The sequence below is a fragment of the Hippocampus comes genome, unplaced genomic scaffold (genome assembly GCF_001891065.2).
Source record: "Hippocampus comes isolate QL1 unplaced genomic scaffold, H_comes_QL1_v1.1 scaffold68, whole genome shotgun sequence".
Taxonomy (NCBI): Eukaryota; Metazoa; Chordata; class Actinopteri; order Syngnathiformes; family Syngnathidae; genus Hippocampus; species Hippocampus comes.
The window spans coordinates 3,975,284-3,994,568 of NW_017805625.1; the positions used below are offsets into that span (position 1 = coordinate 3,975,284).

General features: G+C 40.9%; 3 protein-coding genes across 6 annotated transcripts; 1 reads left to right on the forward strand and 2 right to left on the reverse strand.

Moving 5' to 3' along the window:
* The first annotated feature begins 253 nt into the window (after positions 1-253).
* Positions 254-6,269, forward strand: ninj1 (ninjurin 1). 2 transcript variants are annotated; one of them, XM_019880682.1, is made up of 4 exons: positions 259-359; positions 461-644; positions 4,436-4,673; positions 5,338-6,269. In XM_019880682.1, exons 2-4 carry the CDS (start codon positions 588-590, stop codon positions 5,484-5,486), a joined length of 444 nt encoding a protein of 147 aa, XP_019736241.1. In that variant the 5' UTR covers positions 259-359; positions 461-587; the 3' UTR covers positions 5,487-6,269. The 2 variants fall into 2 exon arrangements, with proteins under 2 accessions (XP_019736239.1, XP_019736241.1); XM_019880680.1 differs by having other exon boundaries at positions 254-644.
* A 715-nt stretch (positions 6,270-6,984) lies between these two features.
* On the reverse strand, positions 6,985-9,749 carry card19 (caspase recruitment domain family, member 19). 2 transcript variants are annotated; one of them, XM_019880679.1, is made up of 6 exons: positions 9,675-9,749; positions 9,193-9,332; positions 8,716-8,872; positions 8,371-8,433; positions 8,163-8,228; positions 6,985-8,040 (listed from the first exon to the last, which is right to left on the reverse strand). In XM_019880679.1, exons 1-6 carry the CDS (start codon positions 9,679-9,681, stop codon positions 7,931-7,933), a joined length of 543 nt encoding a protein of 180 aa, XP_019736238.1. In that variant the 5' UTR covers positions 9,682-9,749; the 3' UTR covers positions 6,985-7,930. The 2 variants fall into 2 exon arrangements, with proteins under 2 accessions (XP_019736238.1, XP_019736237.1); XM_019880678.1 differs by having other exon boundaries at positions 9,193-9,350; positions 9,675-9,696.
* A 1,214-nt stretch (positions 9,750-10,963) lies between these two features.
* bicd2 (bicaudal D homolog 2 (Drosophila)) lies at positions 10,964-18,678 on the reverse strand. Of its 2 annotated transcripts, XM_019880684.1 has the most exons (9): positions 18,515-18,678; positions 18,151-18,431; positions 16,410-16,622; positions 15,616-15,768; positions 15,003-15,467; positions 13,886-14,884; positions 13,201-13,352; positions 12,666-12,897; positions 10,964-11,754 (listed from the first exon to the last, which is right to left on the reverse strand). In XM_019880684.1, exons 2-9 carry the CDS (start codon positions 18,382-18,384, stop codon positions 11,752-11,754), a joined length of 2,451 nt encoding a protein of 816 aa, XP_019736243.1. In that variant the 5' UTR covers positions 18,385-18,431; positions 18,515-18,678; the 3' UTR covers positions 10,964-11,751. The 2 variants fall into 2 exon arrangements, with proteins under 2 accessions (XP_019736243.1, XP_019736242.1); XM_019880683.1 differs by having other exon boundaries at positions 18,151-18,677.
* Between the last annotated feature and the right edge of the window lie 607 nt (positions 18,679-19,285).

Consider the following 19,285-nt stretch of genomic DNA (forward strand, 5'->3'; position numbering starts at 1 on the left):
GCGTTCGAATCTTTAATCCGACCTCCCTGTGTGATATTTACACGTTCCAGCCAGGATAAGGCCAAGATCATCCGTTACAGCACAAATTGTACAGAAAATGAATGGATGGATGAGCATGTTACTTTTCTCCTCCAACCAGTGACAAAACATGTTGTAGCATGTGAAATTGTGACGACCAGACTGCAATACCGCTTTATATACACCAGATGGCAGAAAAGCGCCGAATACAGGAAACAAGTCAAGTTCTTCTGGTGCTCACTTTCCTCAACGGGAACATTACTCATTTTATATTTTCATCACTTTTTCCGAGTGCGGTGAGGAAAAAGAGGAGGGAAACCCCAAGCACGACAACTAAACTAGTGAGTGTAGTCGTCGTTAGCGCGAATCTGCCTGCCCTCGAGTCGGTGAAGGGGCGGGAGGGAGTGTTGGCTTTACTTCCCCCCTTCTGTCGTCACGACAGGGTTGTAATTCCACTGACCGTGACCGTGGCCCCCGACACACACACACGCTCGACCACCGCGGCTGTTCCAACATTCCCGGATTAATCCACGTCCTCCCGGTGCTGGAAGACAGATCGTTTATCGGAGATGGCAACAGGAGACTTAGAGATGAACGGCGATGCAGACCGGAACGGCGACGCGGAGGTAAGGCGGTACCGTTAGACTGGACCGAACCCCGCTTACTCTACTTGTGATGGGCTAAGCCGCAGTAGCGATAAATCGGTGGGGCTCCGCAGAGGCTGGAAACTGGAAAGAAATAATAAACGCTCACCGGTTTGGATCTAACCAGATTTCCCCCCACCATTCACTATTTAATGAAGCCGACACAAGCGTTTACATTTGACCGAGGAAAAGACCCGGTTCCGAGTAGTTTCAGTTTCACAAGCATCAAGTTAGCAGGGGAGTTCGCTTGAGCTGGAGACAGCATTCGAATGATGAAAAAAATATACTGTATACATATCTATAAATATTTTCAACAATGTGAAGGGCCGTGCCTTTTATTAAAAGGTAGGGACTGTATTTACTGTATACTGTATGTACATTAGATAGGACTTAATAAAACAAATTCTCCTTTACAATGGAATGCAATAGGTCCGGTGGCGTATACGCGTGTTAAACGGGCCTAATACATTAGTTGAGTCAATCTGTGAAAGATGACCAACGCTAACATATTGGTGGGGTCATGGGCAAAAGGGACGTAACAATGATGTCATCAATAGTGACTGGAAAATGAAGCATCCTGTCAAATTTCGCTGATCTCACCCATATGATGATCTTACAGTCACTATATAACTCAGCGGATTTCAAAGTGGGGTCCGTGAAGAATTTGTAAAAGAAAAAAAAAAGTGGTGACTTTTTTTTTGTGTGTTATGTGCATTCCTAGAGACCAACGTGCCAATAAATCAATAAAAGTACTTTTCCCTCCCTTAGCTTTGGGCCAATTAAAAGCTCTGATATGGTTGTGACATATAACATAAATCTGACATCCCTGCAACATGAAAAAGTCACAATTTGTTTTCATTCTTGTTTAAAGAATAAAAGGTGTCTTATTTACAGGCACACAGCCCTATTTTTTTAGAGCAACAAAAAAGGCTTTCTCGTTCTGTGTTTTTGAGAATAAAGGTTTTAATAATATTACTGAATTAACTGTCATTGTGAAACTGTAACGTTCTTTACTGGTTAAACTTGGACTTCAATAGTATATTATTACAACTTTAAAAAATGCAACTATTATTTTTACGTTACCACTTTTCTGTCGAAAAAATATGAATTTGTTATAATTGTAGGGGAGTGTGTGTGTGTGTGTGTGTGTGTGTGTGTGTGTTTTCCTTGGAAAAAAGTTATTCGCTGTAAATTTGAGACCCTCTTCATGTAGTGTACGTTTGTATGGTACATCCCACCCCCAATTAAATAGAATGTAAAGAACAAAATTGTCTGGGCTTTGATTAATTTTGGCTTATTCTGTGGTGTGCGAATTGGCCAACGGATGGCATTATATCTATCTACAGCCTGTCTATGGCGTTTCTGAATATGTGTTAGCATTAAGAGAGCAGACGTTAAAGCCACGTTATGGGGTTGTTTAAAAGAATTATGTTTTTGAATGTTTAGTTTGACAGCAAACTTCAACTGGGAGTGGCACTAAAGTAAACCGCTCGAAGCTTGTTTGTTTTAAAATTTGTTCACTTTGCCAAACTTGGTGTGAAGTGAGTTGAGTTGAGTTCACTGCTTTTCATTCTTAGCAGCTATACAAGTGTAAAAAGAAGTTAACTGATGTATGGAAAAACAAATAATGTACAGTATTTACCATTAATTGTGATGATGTGCATTTAGAGAAAAATTGCTTCCTGTGATGTGAGTCTTTTCACATACATCGCTCTGTACATTCAGTTTTTTTAATTACTGATTTCTACTTATAGCCAGTAGTCGTATTGTCTTTGCCAGCCAAATTTCATTTATCTTTCTGTCATAATCACATTTTGTCTTCAGACGCTTCGTGATCTCCCGTGAATTACTGAATTTAGTATGGCATGATGTCATGCGAGTGTAAATTTAGGACGTAATTCTCCTGAAAATCTAGAACTAGGTAGACTGCAGAGGTTCCTCCCTATTCGGGTGTTGCTACGATATTGCACTTGTCACCATTTGAATACAGTGTAGCTGTATGGAAATTCTAGTTTTTAAAAGAAACTTGATGAGTTCAAAACAATGATAATCATGATTTAAAAAAAAAACAACTACTATGATTTTTATTACACCTAGCATGTTTTTATGTTCTTTACACAATGTAAAAGCTATGTTACTGCAGGCAGGAATTAGCATCCAATTGTTGAAGAATAAATAAAGTAACTATGACAGCTATGCAACCATCAATTAATTAGTCAAATATGTAATCTCTGTTCTGATATATCTCCAAAGAACAATGAAGGCACGGAATCTTTAATTGACTTTTATGGGGGCTGAAATCCCTCACAATGTCCCAGAAGTTTTACAGACCCACAGGAAGAACCCAGTCCAAGTTCTTGAGAAAGCCTCTCTCGAACAACACTAAACTGAGGGGGGGGGGGGGGGGGGGGGCCAAAGACGATTGAAGAGAGGAGGAAGTGAAAAGGAAATAGTGTCACGATTGTGGCATTCTGGTCCACAACTTAGCCTTGTCAGTCGTAGCACAAGGCAGGCCCTTGTTGAAACTGCTGCTGTGTGCTCGGAGCAGATGAAACCTTGACAACTCATCTATGCAGAACTTGTCCTGCTGCCAGGGATGAGGGCTTCCTCTTATGTAAGGTTATGGGCATACAAAACAAGGAAGTCTGCGCATGGCTTCTTCCTGGCTGGAATGACCAGCCCCATTCCAACAACGCAAAATGGACCTGATGCCACATTCGATTTGCATTTGCTGTTATTTATCAAAGATGCTGAACATCTGAGTTTGTTCAGCGTTGTGCGTGATTCACGTGGTTGGCTTATTCCCAATGTCTCTGGGTGGAGGCCCCTGAGTATTAAATGAACCCACTAAAGTCTAAAAAAAGGATGTGGCGTTTACGACATGATTTGACCTTTATAATGAAAGCAGAACTGTTATCCTGTGGGTCATGACAGTGTTCCAAGTTTTGGTTTCAGCTCCTAAGCATTTTGACTTCCATCAGGGTTTCCCCACCAAGAAAATAACCAGCACAATGGGATAAACGCGGTTGTGCAATGCCCTCACCAAGACCCCATTCGCACATGAAGGGCAGCGTAGAAGTGCACTGGTTTCTCAAACTAAAACTCACGAATTGTGCCAAGAAACACATGTTGCTGGCTCGTTGGAAATTCCAGCTTGTACAAAAAAAAAGTCCCAAATTCCCCGAAAAGGAAATGAAAGCATACAATATTTCCTACTTCGGATTTTGAAACACTGCACCATCAAAAGCTGATTATTCAGTTGGAAATCAAGCACAGTCTCCAAAGGCCAAACTATTCAAGTTCATGAAATGAAAAGAAAGAACTTTAAACTACATTGAGACGGCATTTGAGTACCTATATAAATTCTATACATACACTATACATTGTACAGCCAACTGTAAAGATATACATATACAATATAAGGACGGAAAGTTTTAAAATGGAACAACTCGATTTGGTTCGGTTCAATGAGAACTGATTTTCTGATTAAATTGAATTTCCTTGAACCCTTAGTCCACTCCGTTGGACTTTTATTTGTTGTCTCTCATTGTCATTTTAGCTATCTTATATTGAACAGCCTGCACAGAGCTGTGCGTGCCACTTTTCTATGGCAAGTTCCATTTCTAGTGTTGTTGGCTTTTTTTTTTAAATCACGGTTCATTCAGTGATGTTTTAAAAGAATAACACAAGGTACACTGACTGTCCGTAGAGTCGAACTTCTAATTCAAGACTTCCACTGAACGGTCCTCATGCATATGGTCTTTGTGTTGCAGATTCCGCTTCAGGATCTCCCGATGAGGCCAAGGAGACCCTTGAACATGAACCATTACGCCAACAAGAAGAGCGTGGCACAGAGCATGTTGGATGTGGCTCTGCTGATGGCCAATGCCTCGCAGCTGAAGGCCGTGCTGGAGCAAGGCCCAGTCTTCTCCTTTTACACGCCACTCATCATTCTCATCAGCATCTCTCTCACCCTGCAAATCTTAGTCGGGATTATGCTCATTTTCATCGGTAGGTTTGTGGTCGTTTTGTCCGAAACGTTTTGTCTGTTGCTTTCACTACAAGCGGATCCGATTCAAGAACCTCCTTTGTTTTCACCAAGGTAACCTGACACGCAACTAGGTTGATTTCACATAGGGCCTCTTTTAAAGCCATCTGATACGGAAAAAAACGAGGTGATTGTATAAACGCTATACAAGAGAAACGCACATGCATTATTTTTTCAACTTGTAGGCTCCACTTTAATAGGTGCTATTTGGGTCCTTCAGTGTAGTATTTGAGAGTTGCAGTTTCCCCTAAGCATGTGAAATGTTGTCCTTATCTTATCCTCACAGTACATGCATGCTATTATTGTGGAAAGTGGCTAAATTTAGAGTCATAGCAGAAAGAACTGCCTGTCAACCATCTGAAACTACTCATGCATGAGGCCGGCTCATGACTATATTTAAAACAAAAAAAAAAAGGAAAGCTTAAAAGTGGAACCAGTGTGGTCCTACTAAGAAAATTTGAAAAAAGAACCGCAAGCTAATAATGAATCATCAGGGAAACACCGAGTTAATCAGTTGATCGTCCACATCAATAATTACGACTGCTGATCTGGTAGGCAGCTCTATACTGCCCCTTAGCGGACAAAGAGAGACACGCTGATGATAATGCTGCAATTCATCTCTTGCAGTGAAGTGGAACCTGAATGACGAACGCATGCACTACAGGTTGAACATCTTGGAGAACCTGACCACAGCCTTTGTGTTTGTCATCGTCGTGGTCAACGTTTTCATCACAGCCTTCGGCGTCCAGCGGCCCAACAGTGACCTCAAACAGTGACCACCGTCACCTGTCTGCCCCCGTGGATCTATTTGAAACGCATTTGAACTCACAGAGAACGTATTTACTCTGTCTACAAAGTGTCTGGCAAATGCACACATAGCGTTTGTCCTGGAATTTGACCTCGCGGGCTCGAGGAGAGCAAATGTACGCCGAGGATCAAATGGCTCGGTTAGATGAACTTAATCCACTTTACGATGACTGTGCTACTTTTCTAACTGTGGTCAGTATTGGGTTTTGTTTTTGTTGTTGTTGTCTTTTCATTGTTACATAAATGTATGCTTATTTTAAATATCATGCTCAGGTTGCTGTGACTAAAACAACCGCCTTATCATACAAACACACATTTTTTGTAATCCTGTTTGTCACTTGATGTTTTTATGTTTTAATTGAGTGAATGATGTCATCATAATGTACATCCCATACTTCCTTCAAACAGGTTTTGCCTTAGTGCATGACTCAACTATAGAACAGAACAAACGTTACACTTGACCCTTGAAATGCCTCAAAAGAAATATTCAATTTAGTCTTTTAGGCATGAACCAAGAGATGGAGCTACTAATTTCATTGTATACTTGCTTCATGCGCTATGCAACCACTACTGTGTATTTAAAATAAGACAATGCGCATATTTTAGTTAAAGCCTTACAGTGTCTGTTCAATTATTTGTGTTCGATGATGTGTTTTTATAGAATTTTCTAAGGACTAAAATCTCTTTTGGATTTTAAAGTATGGTGTAACAAACACTGTGAGCACTATTTTAAATTAAAGTTATGATCAAAACAAACAAATGTTGTCATTTTGTTTATTGTCAGAATATACATAGTTCAGAGGACCAAAGTGGCACTTCTATGGTTAAGGCATCTTAACATGACGAAGAAACAAAAAATGGAAGCAGGCACAGGAAACCTGGAATATCAGCTAACATCAATCAGAATGAAAATATGGACACCCAACTGCACAATGACATAAGAAAATAAGAAACACAAACACCAAACTATGCGTGTAGTAGAATTGCTTCTGTATATTTTCATAAAGCACTATTTCTATACTGTAGCAACTGTTAGGTTTATGAGTCCTCCTTTTGTTTGACTTTTTGTTTGAATTGTTGACAGGAGCCCAAGACACACTTCATCAATATTTCATATTATGTTTCACTGGGAGGGTAAATCTGGTAGTATTTTTTGAGAAATTTTAAAATTGGCAGAAGGCACTCAAGTATAGAAATGTCTAATGAATGTGGGAAATAAAGTCGAGCAATATCGGGGTTGTGATTTATTCACATATTAGTTAAGGCATATAGTATGGACTATATTTTGCAGCAGAGTGCAGAGTAAAATGACTAAATATTCACAGAAACTTTCAACACATTCAAGATTGAAAGTTCATTGTCCATTGCAATAGAGTGCTTATACTGCGTGAGTGAAAATATAAAAACTTACAATTGTCCCTGAATTTTGATTAAGTGCTAAAATAAATGATTAACACGTTAAAGGAGAAAAAAAAACTTGGTTAGAGATGCCACGAAGTAGGTGGCAATGCCTTAACCGTATATGTGTTGCAGGCCACAGGGGCCATTTCCATCCTTGTCAAGGGGAGTGCTAACCTTCTCTCCTTTCATACAACACATAAAATCTCGCCAACAAAATGGCCTCTTATAGTGATAAGGAAGCAGTCCTACTTCACTTAAGGTGCCAACAATCCTTATAGAATGATACTGCAAAATACATCTTTTAGCTTTTAGTTCGTTATTTTCTACAAGGTGAGTGTGTTCCCATTTAAAATTTATTTTGGCATTGCTTCGTTTTGTTTGTTTTTTTAAATATATGAGACCCATAATGCACTGCGCACAGAACTTGGAAGGGATTGGCTAGGACAGTCATGTGACTTCATGCGCATTGGTTAACAGTATGACGTTTCTTTTTTCCAGACAGAACGAAACCAATCGACATTACTTTGTTTCATCCGATTACACGACCAGGCACTTAAAAATGGGCATATTTATCTCAGCAAATTGCGTTTTACTTCACTGAATAAATTCACTTTGTTCTTGTTGTCTTTATCATTACACCAGACGAGGGCGACAAACTACCAACTAAGTGTATCAGCTCTGGCCATTAAAAATGGATACTGCATTTATAATCTTTGAAAATGTAAAGGTTATAGAAAGTAAAACGATCCTGAATAGTATTGAACTCTTCCCTCTTCATTTTAATGATTGATTTACCTCACACTAAATAGCGATCAACCAAGTATAAGCATATTGTTGTAGACCCAATTGTTCCTCATCGTTCATATTTTGGACCCCGTGAAGTAATAAATACAAATATGTAAAAAAAAAAAAAAAAAATCTTATTAACCACTTGAAAGGCAATGTATGGTGCTGTGCTTTGGTACAAATAAAGATTCGCTGAAGCCCTTGGCCACTGATGGTCAGTCAATCCTTACTTCATGAGGCTTTCTTCGGCGTACCACACAAGGACCTCCCGGGCTTTTCTTTTCAAACCCAATGCCGCCATCCCAAGGGCCCCGCTTCCTCCAGTCAGTTTGGCTTCTACAGAAGAAGGACACCCTCTACAGTGACACTTGACCCCACACAATAACTTGGACGTCGCTTTTAAACCGAATAAATCCACCTGGGATTATATGTATGCCATACAGAAAATAGCTCCTTACCACCAAAGTAATAGACCAATGCCATTCCAACTGCAACACTGAAGCAGCCTATAAAGAAGAGGGGACCTAGAAAGAGGGAATTTCAAGTGGCATTGCTGAACGGACCTAATTATTTCATTGATGATGGCATGCAAAACCGCAGCAAATAGTGGGATCCTTCACTGACATGACAAAAGTTTATTCAGTGCATTGTACATATTTCTCTTACCATTGTCATTCATGACGTGTCGCTCTTTGTAGGCACTTGGAAGTGTGAGAGGATCAACAGAATCTGGAGACAAAGTGATGATTTTGATTTTGGGGGTGTAAACTGTTGGAATACAGTGTAACATTGGCATTCTAATGTTAAAATGTGATTTAAAATATGGCTGTAAATGATAACCGCTTTATGACAGTGACAGACTGTTATCAAACTAGACTGATATGAATGTTCGCGCCAGCGAAGAGATTGTGTTTGATTTTTATGATGGTTCAACTGAATGCATGTTGTTATTTAGTTATCCATGAGTTTTTCATCATACTGTACATGGTAGGAGAAATGTCAGGTGCTAACCTCGGAGGCGGAGCCGTGTTGGCAAGCTGTAATAGACATCCTCTACATGCAGGTGAAGAGCCCTGTAAAATTCCCTACATGCTTCCTCTCCTTTTGCCTGCAAGTGCGTCAGGAGCTCTCCTCGTCGGACACATGTGGGCACATCCAAGTTGCGGAACTGCAATGGACCACAAATGCGATATAAGCTTGCTACAATTTTTTCTTCACTTCTAAACTAGTCGTCCATAATAAAAAAAATGCTAATCTTTCAATGTAGGGGTAATACAGTGTGAGTCCACAATGTGGTATGTGGGCTCCGTCAAGCGGTGCACGACAGAATAATACATATAATCCATTATACTTGTTGAAGTGGACAGACACCACATTTGACTCTAAAAATAACCCACCCAACAGTGGCAAGTATTTGAATGTTTCCTTGTGTTTTGACAACAAGCATTGCTGAGCACTTGATGTGAAATGTGTGCACGTGTCACTAGCCTTGGTGGCCTCCTTGTCTGTGAGTATTTGCGGGTAGATTCTGTTGAGCTGCAGGATGATTTTGTCCACCAGCTCTGTGTCCAATCTCCTCTCTGCTCTGAGGAAGGCCCCATCCTCTGCCAGCTGGTCATGGAAACTGTCTGTCCACACATAGGAGTCTCATTCAAATAAAAGGCAAAGCCGAGTCATTGGCAAAAATAGATACGTTGCTAAACACGGTTTCTGTTATATGAACCATCGTTTTAATCTACTCGAACAAAGAGAAACACAATACATGTCCACATGAGTTGGCCACTGTCCGCAGCAGCTACATCTCTTAGAAAAACAAACTTTTTGAAAGTCTAAACTAAAACAGTATTTACATCGGAACAATTGTCATTCGCAAGTAAATACTGCAAATGTTTAAAACTTCAGCTATTAAAGCAGAAGAGGCAACGTGGGAGGATAAATTAGCCTTTTTCCAGACAACGAAAGAAACAAACCTCCCATAGTGGAGTCCCTCTGTCCTTTCTCAAGACACGCCCCCTCGACGTAATAACTTCCGCCCCGCCACCGGAAACGGAAATCAATGCAGCCGTTATTTTGTGAAGTGAAAAAATGGAAGCAAAGGGGAAACGTTTAAATTATACAGCGAACGAAATTTAACTTAAGTATAATGTAATAAAAAATAGACATGAAGTATTTATTTTTCACTTATTTACACTCGAACAAGCTAGAAAGAGCACGAAAATACGGGCGCCGAAGCGAATCGCTGACCGAAGACAGGCAAATCCAGAAGTAGTCATGATCATTGAAATAGATATGTTTGAAAAACACAATATGGAAAACAGCCAGTAAGAGGATGTGAGTTCTGCGGTTAGACGACATATTCTTACCCTAACTTCGTAAAGTGTCGTCGTAAGCCGAGGACCTGCAAAGACTTGCCGAAGTATGATGCAAGTTAAATGCACTCTGCGTACGTCATTAGGCCCCTACGAGCCATTTGAACAGCGCAGAGTAAAAAAAAAAAAAAAAAAAAAAACAGCGCAGAGTAAAAAAAATCCTATATTTACTAAAACAATCTTGCTCAGCTTCGAGACAGTCATAAACTTAATACTATAACAACGTGTGTATGTATTATACAGACATGAGCGAACAGAACGTAACAGTTCTCAGTACACTGTAAACGTATTTCTAGCATTAAACAAAAAGTGATCTATATAACAATGCGATACAGTTCTCACTTTAGATCTCATTAGATTGTGCAGGTGTAATTGATACTGTAACTAATGAGTGCATTAATCCTACAATGGATGGTATTATTAGCACCATATGGATTGGTTGGATAATATTTTGCCTATCAGTTTCTCTCATAGATGGAAAATTAATTCATTTAAGATGAAGATGACCAGTTCAGAAAATGGATGGATGCATATAAAAAGATGACTCTTCAACACCACGGGAGTTAGATCATTTTATTTGTTCACCAGTCAAAAAAACTGTTCGGACTAACAGTCCTGCAGTCATGATGATTTTTGCTAGTGTTTTACCACGTACGAACAAGTCTTTGTGAAATTGGTTTGCCCTTCTGTTCAACACAACTGAACAGTAATTGTAGTTAGAATGAAATGTGACCTAAGTAGGAAAAAGTGACGAACACCATGTAACATTTTCACCTGGTATGACCAAGGGTTAGGAGTTATCCAATCTTAGAAATTGCACTTACACCATCACAAAAAATGGCACTGGAGGCAAACGTTTTTTTGTTTGTTTGTTGTTTTTTTTTTTTAAAAAAAAGCTTTTTTTTTAAGTCCTATACAGTACAACACAAATGCATGACATACTCTCTTTTGTGAATAATTCATGGGTATGGACTATTAACATCAGACCATAACTTGACAGCTTGAAATAAAAGTTTGCATTTAATACTCTTCCTTACTGATGATGAGCATAATTTGCTGTGCCGTATTTGCAGAGAACATTATGCAGGTCATTACTACACTGGAAAATATTATTTTTGTATCCAACAGAAATTTGTCACTTGTTTCTTGTTTCACGATTTCAAGCAATTGGTTGAAAACGTAGGTGTTCCATGAGGTGACTTCTTGTTATAAAATAAATACACATAAACAACAAAAGCCAGTGAGTAACATAGAATGACTAGCCTGGCAGATAAAAATGTACTTTCTTTAAAAATATTTCATATTAGAAAAGTGGGGAAAAGGGAGCGGCAACATACAAAATGCAAAGTGCTCAGTTGGGGAAACACACACACACGCACGCACGCACGCACATGCAGGCAGCAAATAATTTGATAATTAATAATGCCGCTCATCCATTGATTTATCAAGGTGTTGTGCATTCTTGGAAAACTGAAGTACTACAGAGACTGCTGATGTGAAGTGGAACAGTTTACAAAACAGTTTTGGCACTTCAAAACAAGGCCATTGTTGTGTATGATCTGGTGTATGCCAACTCAGAACGCAACTCAGAACGCAATTCGAGTGAAGACACCAGGAGCACGGGTGTCTGGAAACTGCACACTGATCAGACTCCTCAAGGACACTTGATATGAGAGATTTACTGTGGAGGAAAAGATAAGAAAAAGAGAAAAAATATATTAATTGCTGATTGGTAGTTAGTGACACAAAATTGGCAGTAGGAAAAGTTAGTGTGCAATGAGGTTTTCATGCAGGCTTTGATAAGATTTGATAACAATTCAGTGCAAGAAGAGGATCCCCAAATGTTCACAATTTAATAAAAATGTCACCAAGAGATAGGAGAGAAATAGGAAAAATGTACAGTAATTTAAATATTGTAAAGTTGGAGTATTTTGAATCAGTGTTTTGTTGAATGTCTTATTCACTACAATTTATTTGTATGTATGCATGCATGTATTTTGGGGAGTGGAATTCTGTGAGAAATTGGGAGTTTTCGGAATTTGGAAGACGTTGACCTGTATGTCCTGAATTTTCTGAATATGTTGAAGTTGGTATGGTTTGAATCAATGGAAAAGTCTGTGAGGAGTTGGACAGCTAAAAAGCCACAAAGATAATAATTATAATAATAATAATAGAAGATCTTGGTGTAGAATTGATGTCAATGCTTCCAGCCTTTTGACATTTTTAAATATTCTAGTACATTTAAATAAAATCAATACAATACAATCTATTCTGCATCATCTCCATAAATATATATTTTTTAAATATATATAAAAATATCTGAAACCGTTCAAAAGATCAAATACAAAAAATTTAACTAAAATGAATGCGAATACTGCGGGTGTCCTTGTAATAACCAACAAACACTAACAAGAGTGCCTGCTTTCATGGTCTATTTCTTATAAAATTAAAAATTAAACATGAAGTCCGTTAAGTGCTGTTGAAACTACAGCTAGCATAAGAACCATTGTTCTTTAAATAAAGCTAAGCATACAAAAAAGGTTTGTTTGGGGCCAGCCTGAGCGGCAGCCCTGCGGTGTTACCAAGACTTACATGATGACTGGACGGGGCTCCCTTGCCCTTAGCCTTGCCCTTTCCTGCCGCCGAAGTAGCAGTGTTGCGGCGCGCCTGCTCGTGGTCAAACTCCAGGTCCTCCAGACGCTGGGTGAGGGCCAGTTTCTGCTGGATGGCCATTCGCAACAGAGAGTTCAACGTCTTCTTTTCATCCTCGGCCGCCGCCAATTGCCTCTGCATGTCGTCTAGCTGGGTCACGTACTCGTCGCACCTGACAGGACCAAGTGTGGAGAAGAAGAAATGAGTCCAAGAAAGAAATGAATTGATAAATCCCGTCGACAGTAGGGGGTGCCATTTGCCGGTTTTACTCGTTTGCAGCACTCCCACATGCTCTCGCCATAAACCAAATGTCGTTTCCAGATGGAACTATTACATCAGACAGTTCCCAAAGTGCTTGGTGCCACATCCACGTCATGCAAAAATAGACTCTTGTGTTGTTAAAAATGTATGCCATAGTTGCAATTATATTCCCAAGAACGAATATATCAATCAAAAAAAAATGAAGTCATTGTACCTTGAAGCAAACATTGCTCTGAGAGAGGAGAATGTGGCTGCGTCTTCTTTTAAAGTCTTGAGTTCATTGCGAAGCTTCATCATGGTTTCGGTCACCATGGCCTTCTCACTGTCATATTTGCTCTTCAGGTTGGCCAGTGCGACCTCTGCCGTCTAAGGAATAAATTGTGTTTCATACGGATCACTATTAATCAAGTCAGAATGGTGTACAGCCAGCCACAATGTAACAGTCCAATAGAGCATTCCTCAAAGTGTGGTACAGGCACCCTCCGCGAGCAAAGAACAAAAAAGGAGCTCTTAATTAAATGTTCAAACTGTAATCTTACAGTGCCTGAAGCATTTTTAAAATCATGTACAGAACATGAATTAGGACTGTCTTCAAATGTATTCAGATATCATTTATATTCAACTTTTGTTCAATATATTTTAAATGACTTGTTTTCCTACATTGGTGTTCATGTTTAAACTGTGTAATATAATACATGTATCGTGATTTTTTTTGGGGGGGGGGGGCAAAAATATGAGTATTATTCATGAAATTTTACAATATATAGTGCAGTACTTTATAACTGCAAATTACAACCACAATACTAAATATTATTAAACCGATGCTTCTCTGACAGTGGATGTCATGAAACAGTGCACCAAATAATGCATCTAAAAGAGAGTCCGTGTGGTCCTCTGACCTGTTTGTTGGCTTTGAGCACAGCTCTGAGCGTGGCGATCTGTTCTCTCTTGGTGCTGAGCAGAGACTTCAATTTGAGGATCTCCTCCATGCAAGCTTCTTTGTCCTTATCGGCCACGCTGCTCAGCTCCAGGTTGGCCAGCCTCTGGCGGGAGAGCTCAGTGGTACGGTCCACCGCTTGCTGCAGGTGGCGGATCTGGTCTCTGATGATGGCGACCAGGTTGTAGATGTTCATGGGCTCCGGGCGGGGCTCCGGGCCTGAGACGACGGCGCTGTCGACGGAGTCCGCTTTCTGAGGGTCACCCTCGGGAACCACTCCGTTGGTGAGAAGTACAGAAGAGGGGCGTGCCTTCGCTTCTTGTCCTCGCCTCACCAATGCTTTGCCCTCCTTGTAGTAGTCCAACATGACACGGTTGGGGGTCTCATTGTTGCACATGCAAACGTGGTGGTAGAGATTAGCCAGCTCCTCGCTGAATGCTATGAGCTCATCTTGGGCCACGTTGAGGCTGCCGAGTGATTCTCCAGCAGTCTCGCTAACCAGACGAAGCTCTTTCTCCAGACGAGCCATCTCCGTTTTATCTGCTTGGCTAATCTTCTCCAGGGAAGCCAACCTTGATCTGAGCTCATGGAGGTCACTCTCCAGCCGTGCTCGTTCATCTTGGTACTGGGTTCGACAATTCTCATACTGTGCCCGAAGCGTCTTTAGTTCCTGCCTCAACTCACCCGCTTCAGAAACAGCCACCGTGTATTTACACTTCAGGATCTCCGGCCCGTTGATGTCCAGCTCATAGTAGTCTCCGTCTTCGTGGCTGTCACGATCTTTTTCACCGTCGAGGGCCGACTGACGCTCTTTGCTGGCCTGAAGCTTCCTCATGGCGCTCAGGTTCTCAGTGAGTCTGTTGACGGTTTCCTTTTGCTCGGACACGGTCCCATAGGCCTGTTCAAGCTGCTTCTGGTTCTCCTGCAGAGTGTTGATGAGGGCCATTTTCTCCCTCTCCACCTGAGACACAAAAAAGTGTTGTTTTAGTCATGTAAAATATTTCCTATGAAATAAAGTTAGAATCGGGCAACCCCTAACTCGACCTTTGTTAAAGCACGGTAGTTTATGGATCTCATACCTGTCCAAGCTGTTGCTTCAGTTTCTGAATCTCAGAAATGTTGAGCTCGCTCAGTAGGTCGTCCACCAGGCTCGGCGCAGGCTTGAAGGAGTCTCCTCTGTGGCCTGCCGCAGTCTCGTTATCTTTGTCACCTTCGCCTGCCTTAATCAAGCCGTTCTCAAAGCCTCGGATTAAGTCGTCGTTGTCCAGATCAGAGATGGCGGAGGGTTCGTCGTGGAGTTTAAGGTTGTCGAAGGAGATATTGAACGAGCCGTTGTACACGGAGCCGCCAATGGTCACGTAGTGCGAGAGCTCCTTGCGTAAAGTGGCCTTCTGCTCACGTTCGGTTTTAATCGTCTCTAAGGCCTCGGTTAGCTGGCGCTCGGCAATCTCCCTCAGCCGCATGGCATCCTCCAGCTGGCCGTTTAGGCACTGGGAGTCCTCTTCCAGACGGCGGATCTCATATTTGAGGCCTTCAAATTCCACCTAAACGGTGATTAAGACATGCAAATAACGCTGTAAAGTATTGTGCGGAAACCCCAAAAAACAGGGCCAGCTAACCGAGCATTAGCGTGCGTGTTTTTTTTAATTTTTTTTTTTTATATTCACCGCATTCGCAACCACTCTGACGCACCTGGTTCTGTCTCAGCCCAGACACTTGTTTCTGCAGAGAGATGTTCTCCTCTTCCAGTTCACTGTAGTCCTGCAGTAGGCGTGCCTCCCGCACCTTATACTCTCGAATGTCATCCCGCAGCTGACTGCGCTGCAACTCCACCTGGTCAGAGGTCTACTCGATAGGGAAAGTGTAAGAATAAGAGGAAATATAGGGATTTTTTTTTAATTGCAGTTTCAAACAAACCGTCATGTGGCCAAAATTCCCGTAGAAAAATGTGTCTAACACAAAACACACTTTGGAAGATTGGACTTTTAATATTTTTTTAATTCAGCATTCTACCGATGATTCCGTCAAAACATCGAGGTTGCCATCCTCACATTCTACTGTAGCATCGGTGCCATTGTGTGTGTAAGACTTTCAAAGTGGTGCCTTGCCCTCGTGAGTGACATGAGTGTCAGAGAATGAGTGTACACATAATTGCACTTTATCTTCCATTTTAAATTTGAAATGATCCCAAGCTTGAAATATTCTCTTTCACACCTCTTTCTTTCTTCACAATCGTGCATGCGACTTCAGAAGTATTAATCAGTGTAGAAAAACATCTATACGAGACTTTGACGCATAGATTTAGTGTTGCCCTTTTTTCAAATTGAACGAGGAGCCAACTTACTCAATTAATTGTTATAGCGTTAAACACATCTTAAAATATTGCCTGTATAGTTCAAATGACAGTGTGACCCTAGGATAAATTGATTTCAATCTTATAAGATTTTATTTTCCCGCTAAATTCAAATCACTTTCATCTCATTCACCTCTCTCATTTCCAAAGCGATGTGTGACAGGCGTTCATTTTCAGCTTGCACACTTGCAATTGACGCTTTGGCCTGACGAAGGTCATTCTGCAGCTCCAGGACTTTCTGCTGGTACTGCGCCTCCTTACTGGCCGACTCCAAGATCAACGATTCCTCCCTGCTCTCTCCGTCTGCTGCCACCTTCCTGTGGGCTGAGTGCACTTGCCCGAAGGCCTGAAAACAGAAAGGACAGATAAGCATCGCGACAAACACGGACAGAATAACGTACAAGCAGACAGTATTTTTAGTCACTCATGCTCACGAAGCAAAATTAGCTGTTAAAGTGCAACACACCAGAACTGCAAATACACTGAGGCTTAATATGAATGGCCTACTATTAAGACAACACAATGAAAATGCTCTTTTTTTTTTTTTTTTAAAGATCAAAATCTAACCACTCATTTTTGCAACAGGCTGTGTGGTCAGTCATGGCTCCAGCTCTGACGGCATTATCACTCAAAAAGGAAGTAGGTCATCATCATGAGACCTTCTCAAGAATGAGCTCAGGCTGAGTCAAGTGACTGTGATTTACGCCACAAAACGATATTTTACAGATGATGACCGTTACCTACCATCGATGTATTATTGAGAATAGGTCATCATTTGTGTCTCACATTCAATAAATGTATTTTTTTGTTGTTGATCAAAACACTGGCTGACGATTCAAAACAGAAACTACTATATCCCCTGCAAAGGGAAGTGGCCGGGTGTGGGGCGGTATCTGTGCTTATGCAGGATGTGGGAGTTATACAAATGCTTTGGAGGAATTTTCGCAGGGTCGGTATTCAAGTTGGTCTTTCATCTTGGTGTGATATTCTCTGTATTTCAAGTTTGCCACATTGGCAGTTGTGAAAAGAAGAATACAGCATTGCATACCGAGAAGCACAAGTCCAGACTTGACAAGACACGTGTTTCTCTTTTAGCGTGAAGAAATTATTCCATCACACGTCAACATGCTGCTTTCCGATATTTAACTGAAATAGGATTATTTATCAAAACCATTTCCAAATCACTGGATATTTTACACACCCGCACATTCTAATGAGATTCAATATGAGCTATGTACTGACGTTACAAATAATGAGCAATGAAATGAAATGGGCAGCATGGTGGTTCGTGGTTAGGATGTTTGCTTGACAATTCTGAGGTTTGGAGTTTGAATATTGGCTCTGGACTAGCTGTGTGGAGTTTTTATGGTTTGCAGGAAGTAATAACATTGTCAATGCACGTACTTTAATTGGCATTGGCGAGTACTCAAATATTAATACTTGTACACACACTAGTATTGAAAATAGTGGTATCAGTGCATTCGTAGATGGCATCTAGAACTGTGTGTAGATATTCCCTGTTGTTTAGCTGCTTCTCAATTCCATTCGTGGCAAAATATTCCGAACAACTATCAGTGGGATGCACTGTTGTTGCACCATTGCATTTTAAATATACAGGACCACAATCATAAACATTGTTCAATTTTGTGTCATAAACGAATTGTATGCATTTTCATCAGAGGTTTTTATATAGCCGAGCACTTGTAATTTCGTCTCATGAGCCTGTGCAGGTGTAGCCATGAGTGCATTTAATAATAGAGGTAAAACTTCAATAATTCAAGTCAAAGCCTGGCTTTTCATAGCTCGCTTTTACGTAGCATTCTTACTGACCACAAAAAAATATCTAAAATGTTTAATGGGTGACCGTATACTACCTCTCTGAGCTGATCCAGCTCCTGTCGGACAGCCTCATATTCGGTCTCCAACTCATCAAATCGCTGCTTGAGCTGTTGTTTCTCCTCCAGGACCGCTAGTCCGTACTCCGCTGCCTGGATCTTTTCCTGCGTTGTTTCTCGCAGCTCCCGGGAGAGTCGTTCCACCTCAACTCGGAGCCACTGCGGCCCGGCCTCGGTCACCAGTACCGCTTCGGGATATTCTTGGTCGGCCATGGAAATGTTGGCGAACCGCAGCCTCCCAAATGGAACGGGACCCAGCCCTGGTTAGCCGGAGCAGTGAAGAAAAGCGAGCAGGACTTCAAATCACTGCCCTTTCCCCTCAAAGCGCATTGTTGGAACTCACATAGCTTGCGTGTTTTTTTATTCGTCTCGTTACATATGCCGAAGGCTCAAGCTACTCGACACTAGTTCCATTCTCTGTGACTTTTTTTGGGCGGCTCTATTCTTGCAGCTGACAGACGAAACTTAAATTGAAGATAATCGACTGGAGGAAAAAAAATGCCCCTACGCGACATTCAATTTAGGGGAGAGGGAAATGTAGTTTGTTTCTCATTAGTTTGTACGCTTCACTGAGCAAATTAACTACAAGTACCGAAATGCATTGCGCGGCGTTGACGAATACAAGCCGACTCATGCGTTGAATTAAATCCGGCACTGCCATCTACGGGCTCAAAACATAAACTACAACTGCATTTTGCATTTAAAACCGTCTTGAAATAACTCATACTGAATACAATCAAATTTCAGGATGTCATTGTCGCACTCTTTCACACAAGATGGTTTTGTTGACACTCTCAGATATTTAGATGTGTTCCATTTCATGAATAAGAATTTTAATAGACTATGAAATCTGTGATATTTGTCTATATGATAAATATTTTAGGAGAAATCTTTTAAATGTCAAGCAATCTAATTTGAAGCCCGACTCTTTATGGACTGAAACTATCACCCAAGTTCTTCCTTAACAAGGTAAACATTTGTTTGACTTGATTCTGTAGGTGTGTGTAGGTTCTCCATCATCCGGGTCATGGTTATCTACAAATGTTCACAGAAGAGGCATAGATAGGAGAAATACACACCTAAAATTTTCAATTGGAGAAGCCTTTGGATCAAA

Coding starts and splice junctions, on each gene's coding strand:
- bicd2 (XM_019880684.1), bottom strand. CDS start 18,384: ATGGCCGACCAAGAATATCCCGAAGCGGTACTGGTGACCGAGGCCGGG. Junction 16,623..18,150: donor AGCTGGATCAGCTCAGAGAG/GTAGTATACGGT, acceptor TTCTGTTTTCAG/GCCTTCGGGCAAGTGCACTC. Junction 15,769..16,409: donor TCGCTTTGGAAATGAGAGAG/GTGAATGAGATG, acceptor CCTATCGAGTAG/ACCTCTGACCAGGTGGAGTT.
- ninj1 (XM_019880680.1), top strand. CDS start 588: ATGGCAACAGGAGACTTAGAGATGAACGGCGATGCAGACCGGAACGGC. Junction 645..4,435: donor ACCGGAACGGCGACGCGGAG/GTAAGGCGGTAC, acceptor TTTGTGTTGCAG/ATTCCGCTTCAGGATCTCCC. Junction 4,674..5,337: donor GATTATGCTCATTTTCATCG/GTAGGTTTGTGG, acceptor CATCTCTTGCAG/TGAAGTGGAACCTGAATGAC.
- card19 (XM_019880678.1), bottom strand. Junction 8,873..9,192: donor CAGACAAGGAGGCCACCAAG/GCTAGTGACACG, acceptor GGTCCATTGCAG/TTCCGCAACTTGGATGTGCC. Junction 8,041..8,162: donor ATTGGTCTATTACTTTGGTG/GTAAGGAGCTAT, acceptor CTTCTTCTGTAG/AAGCCAAACTGACTGGAGGA.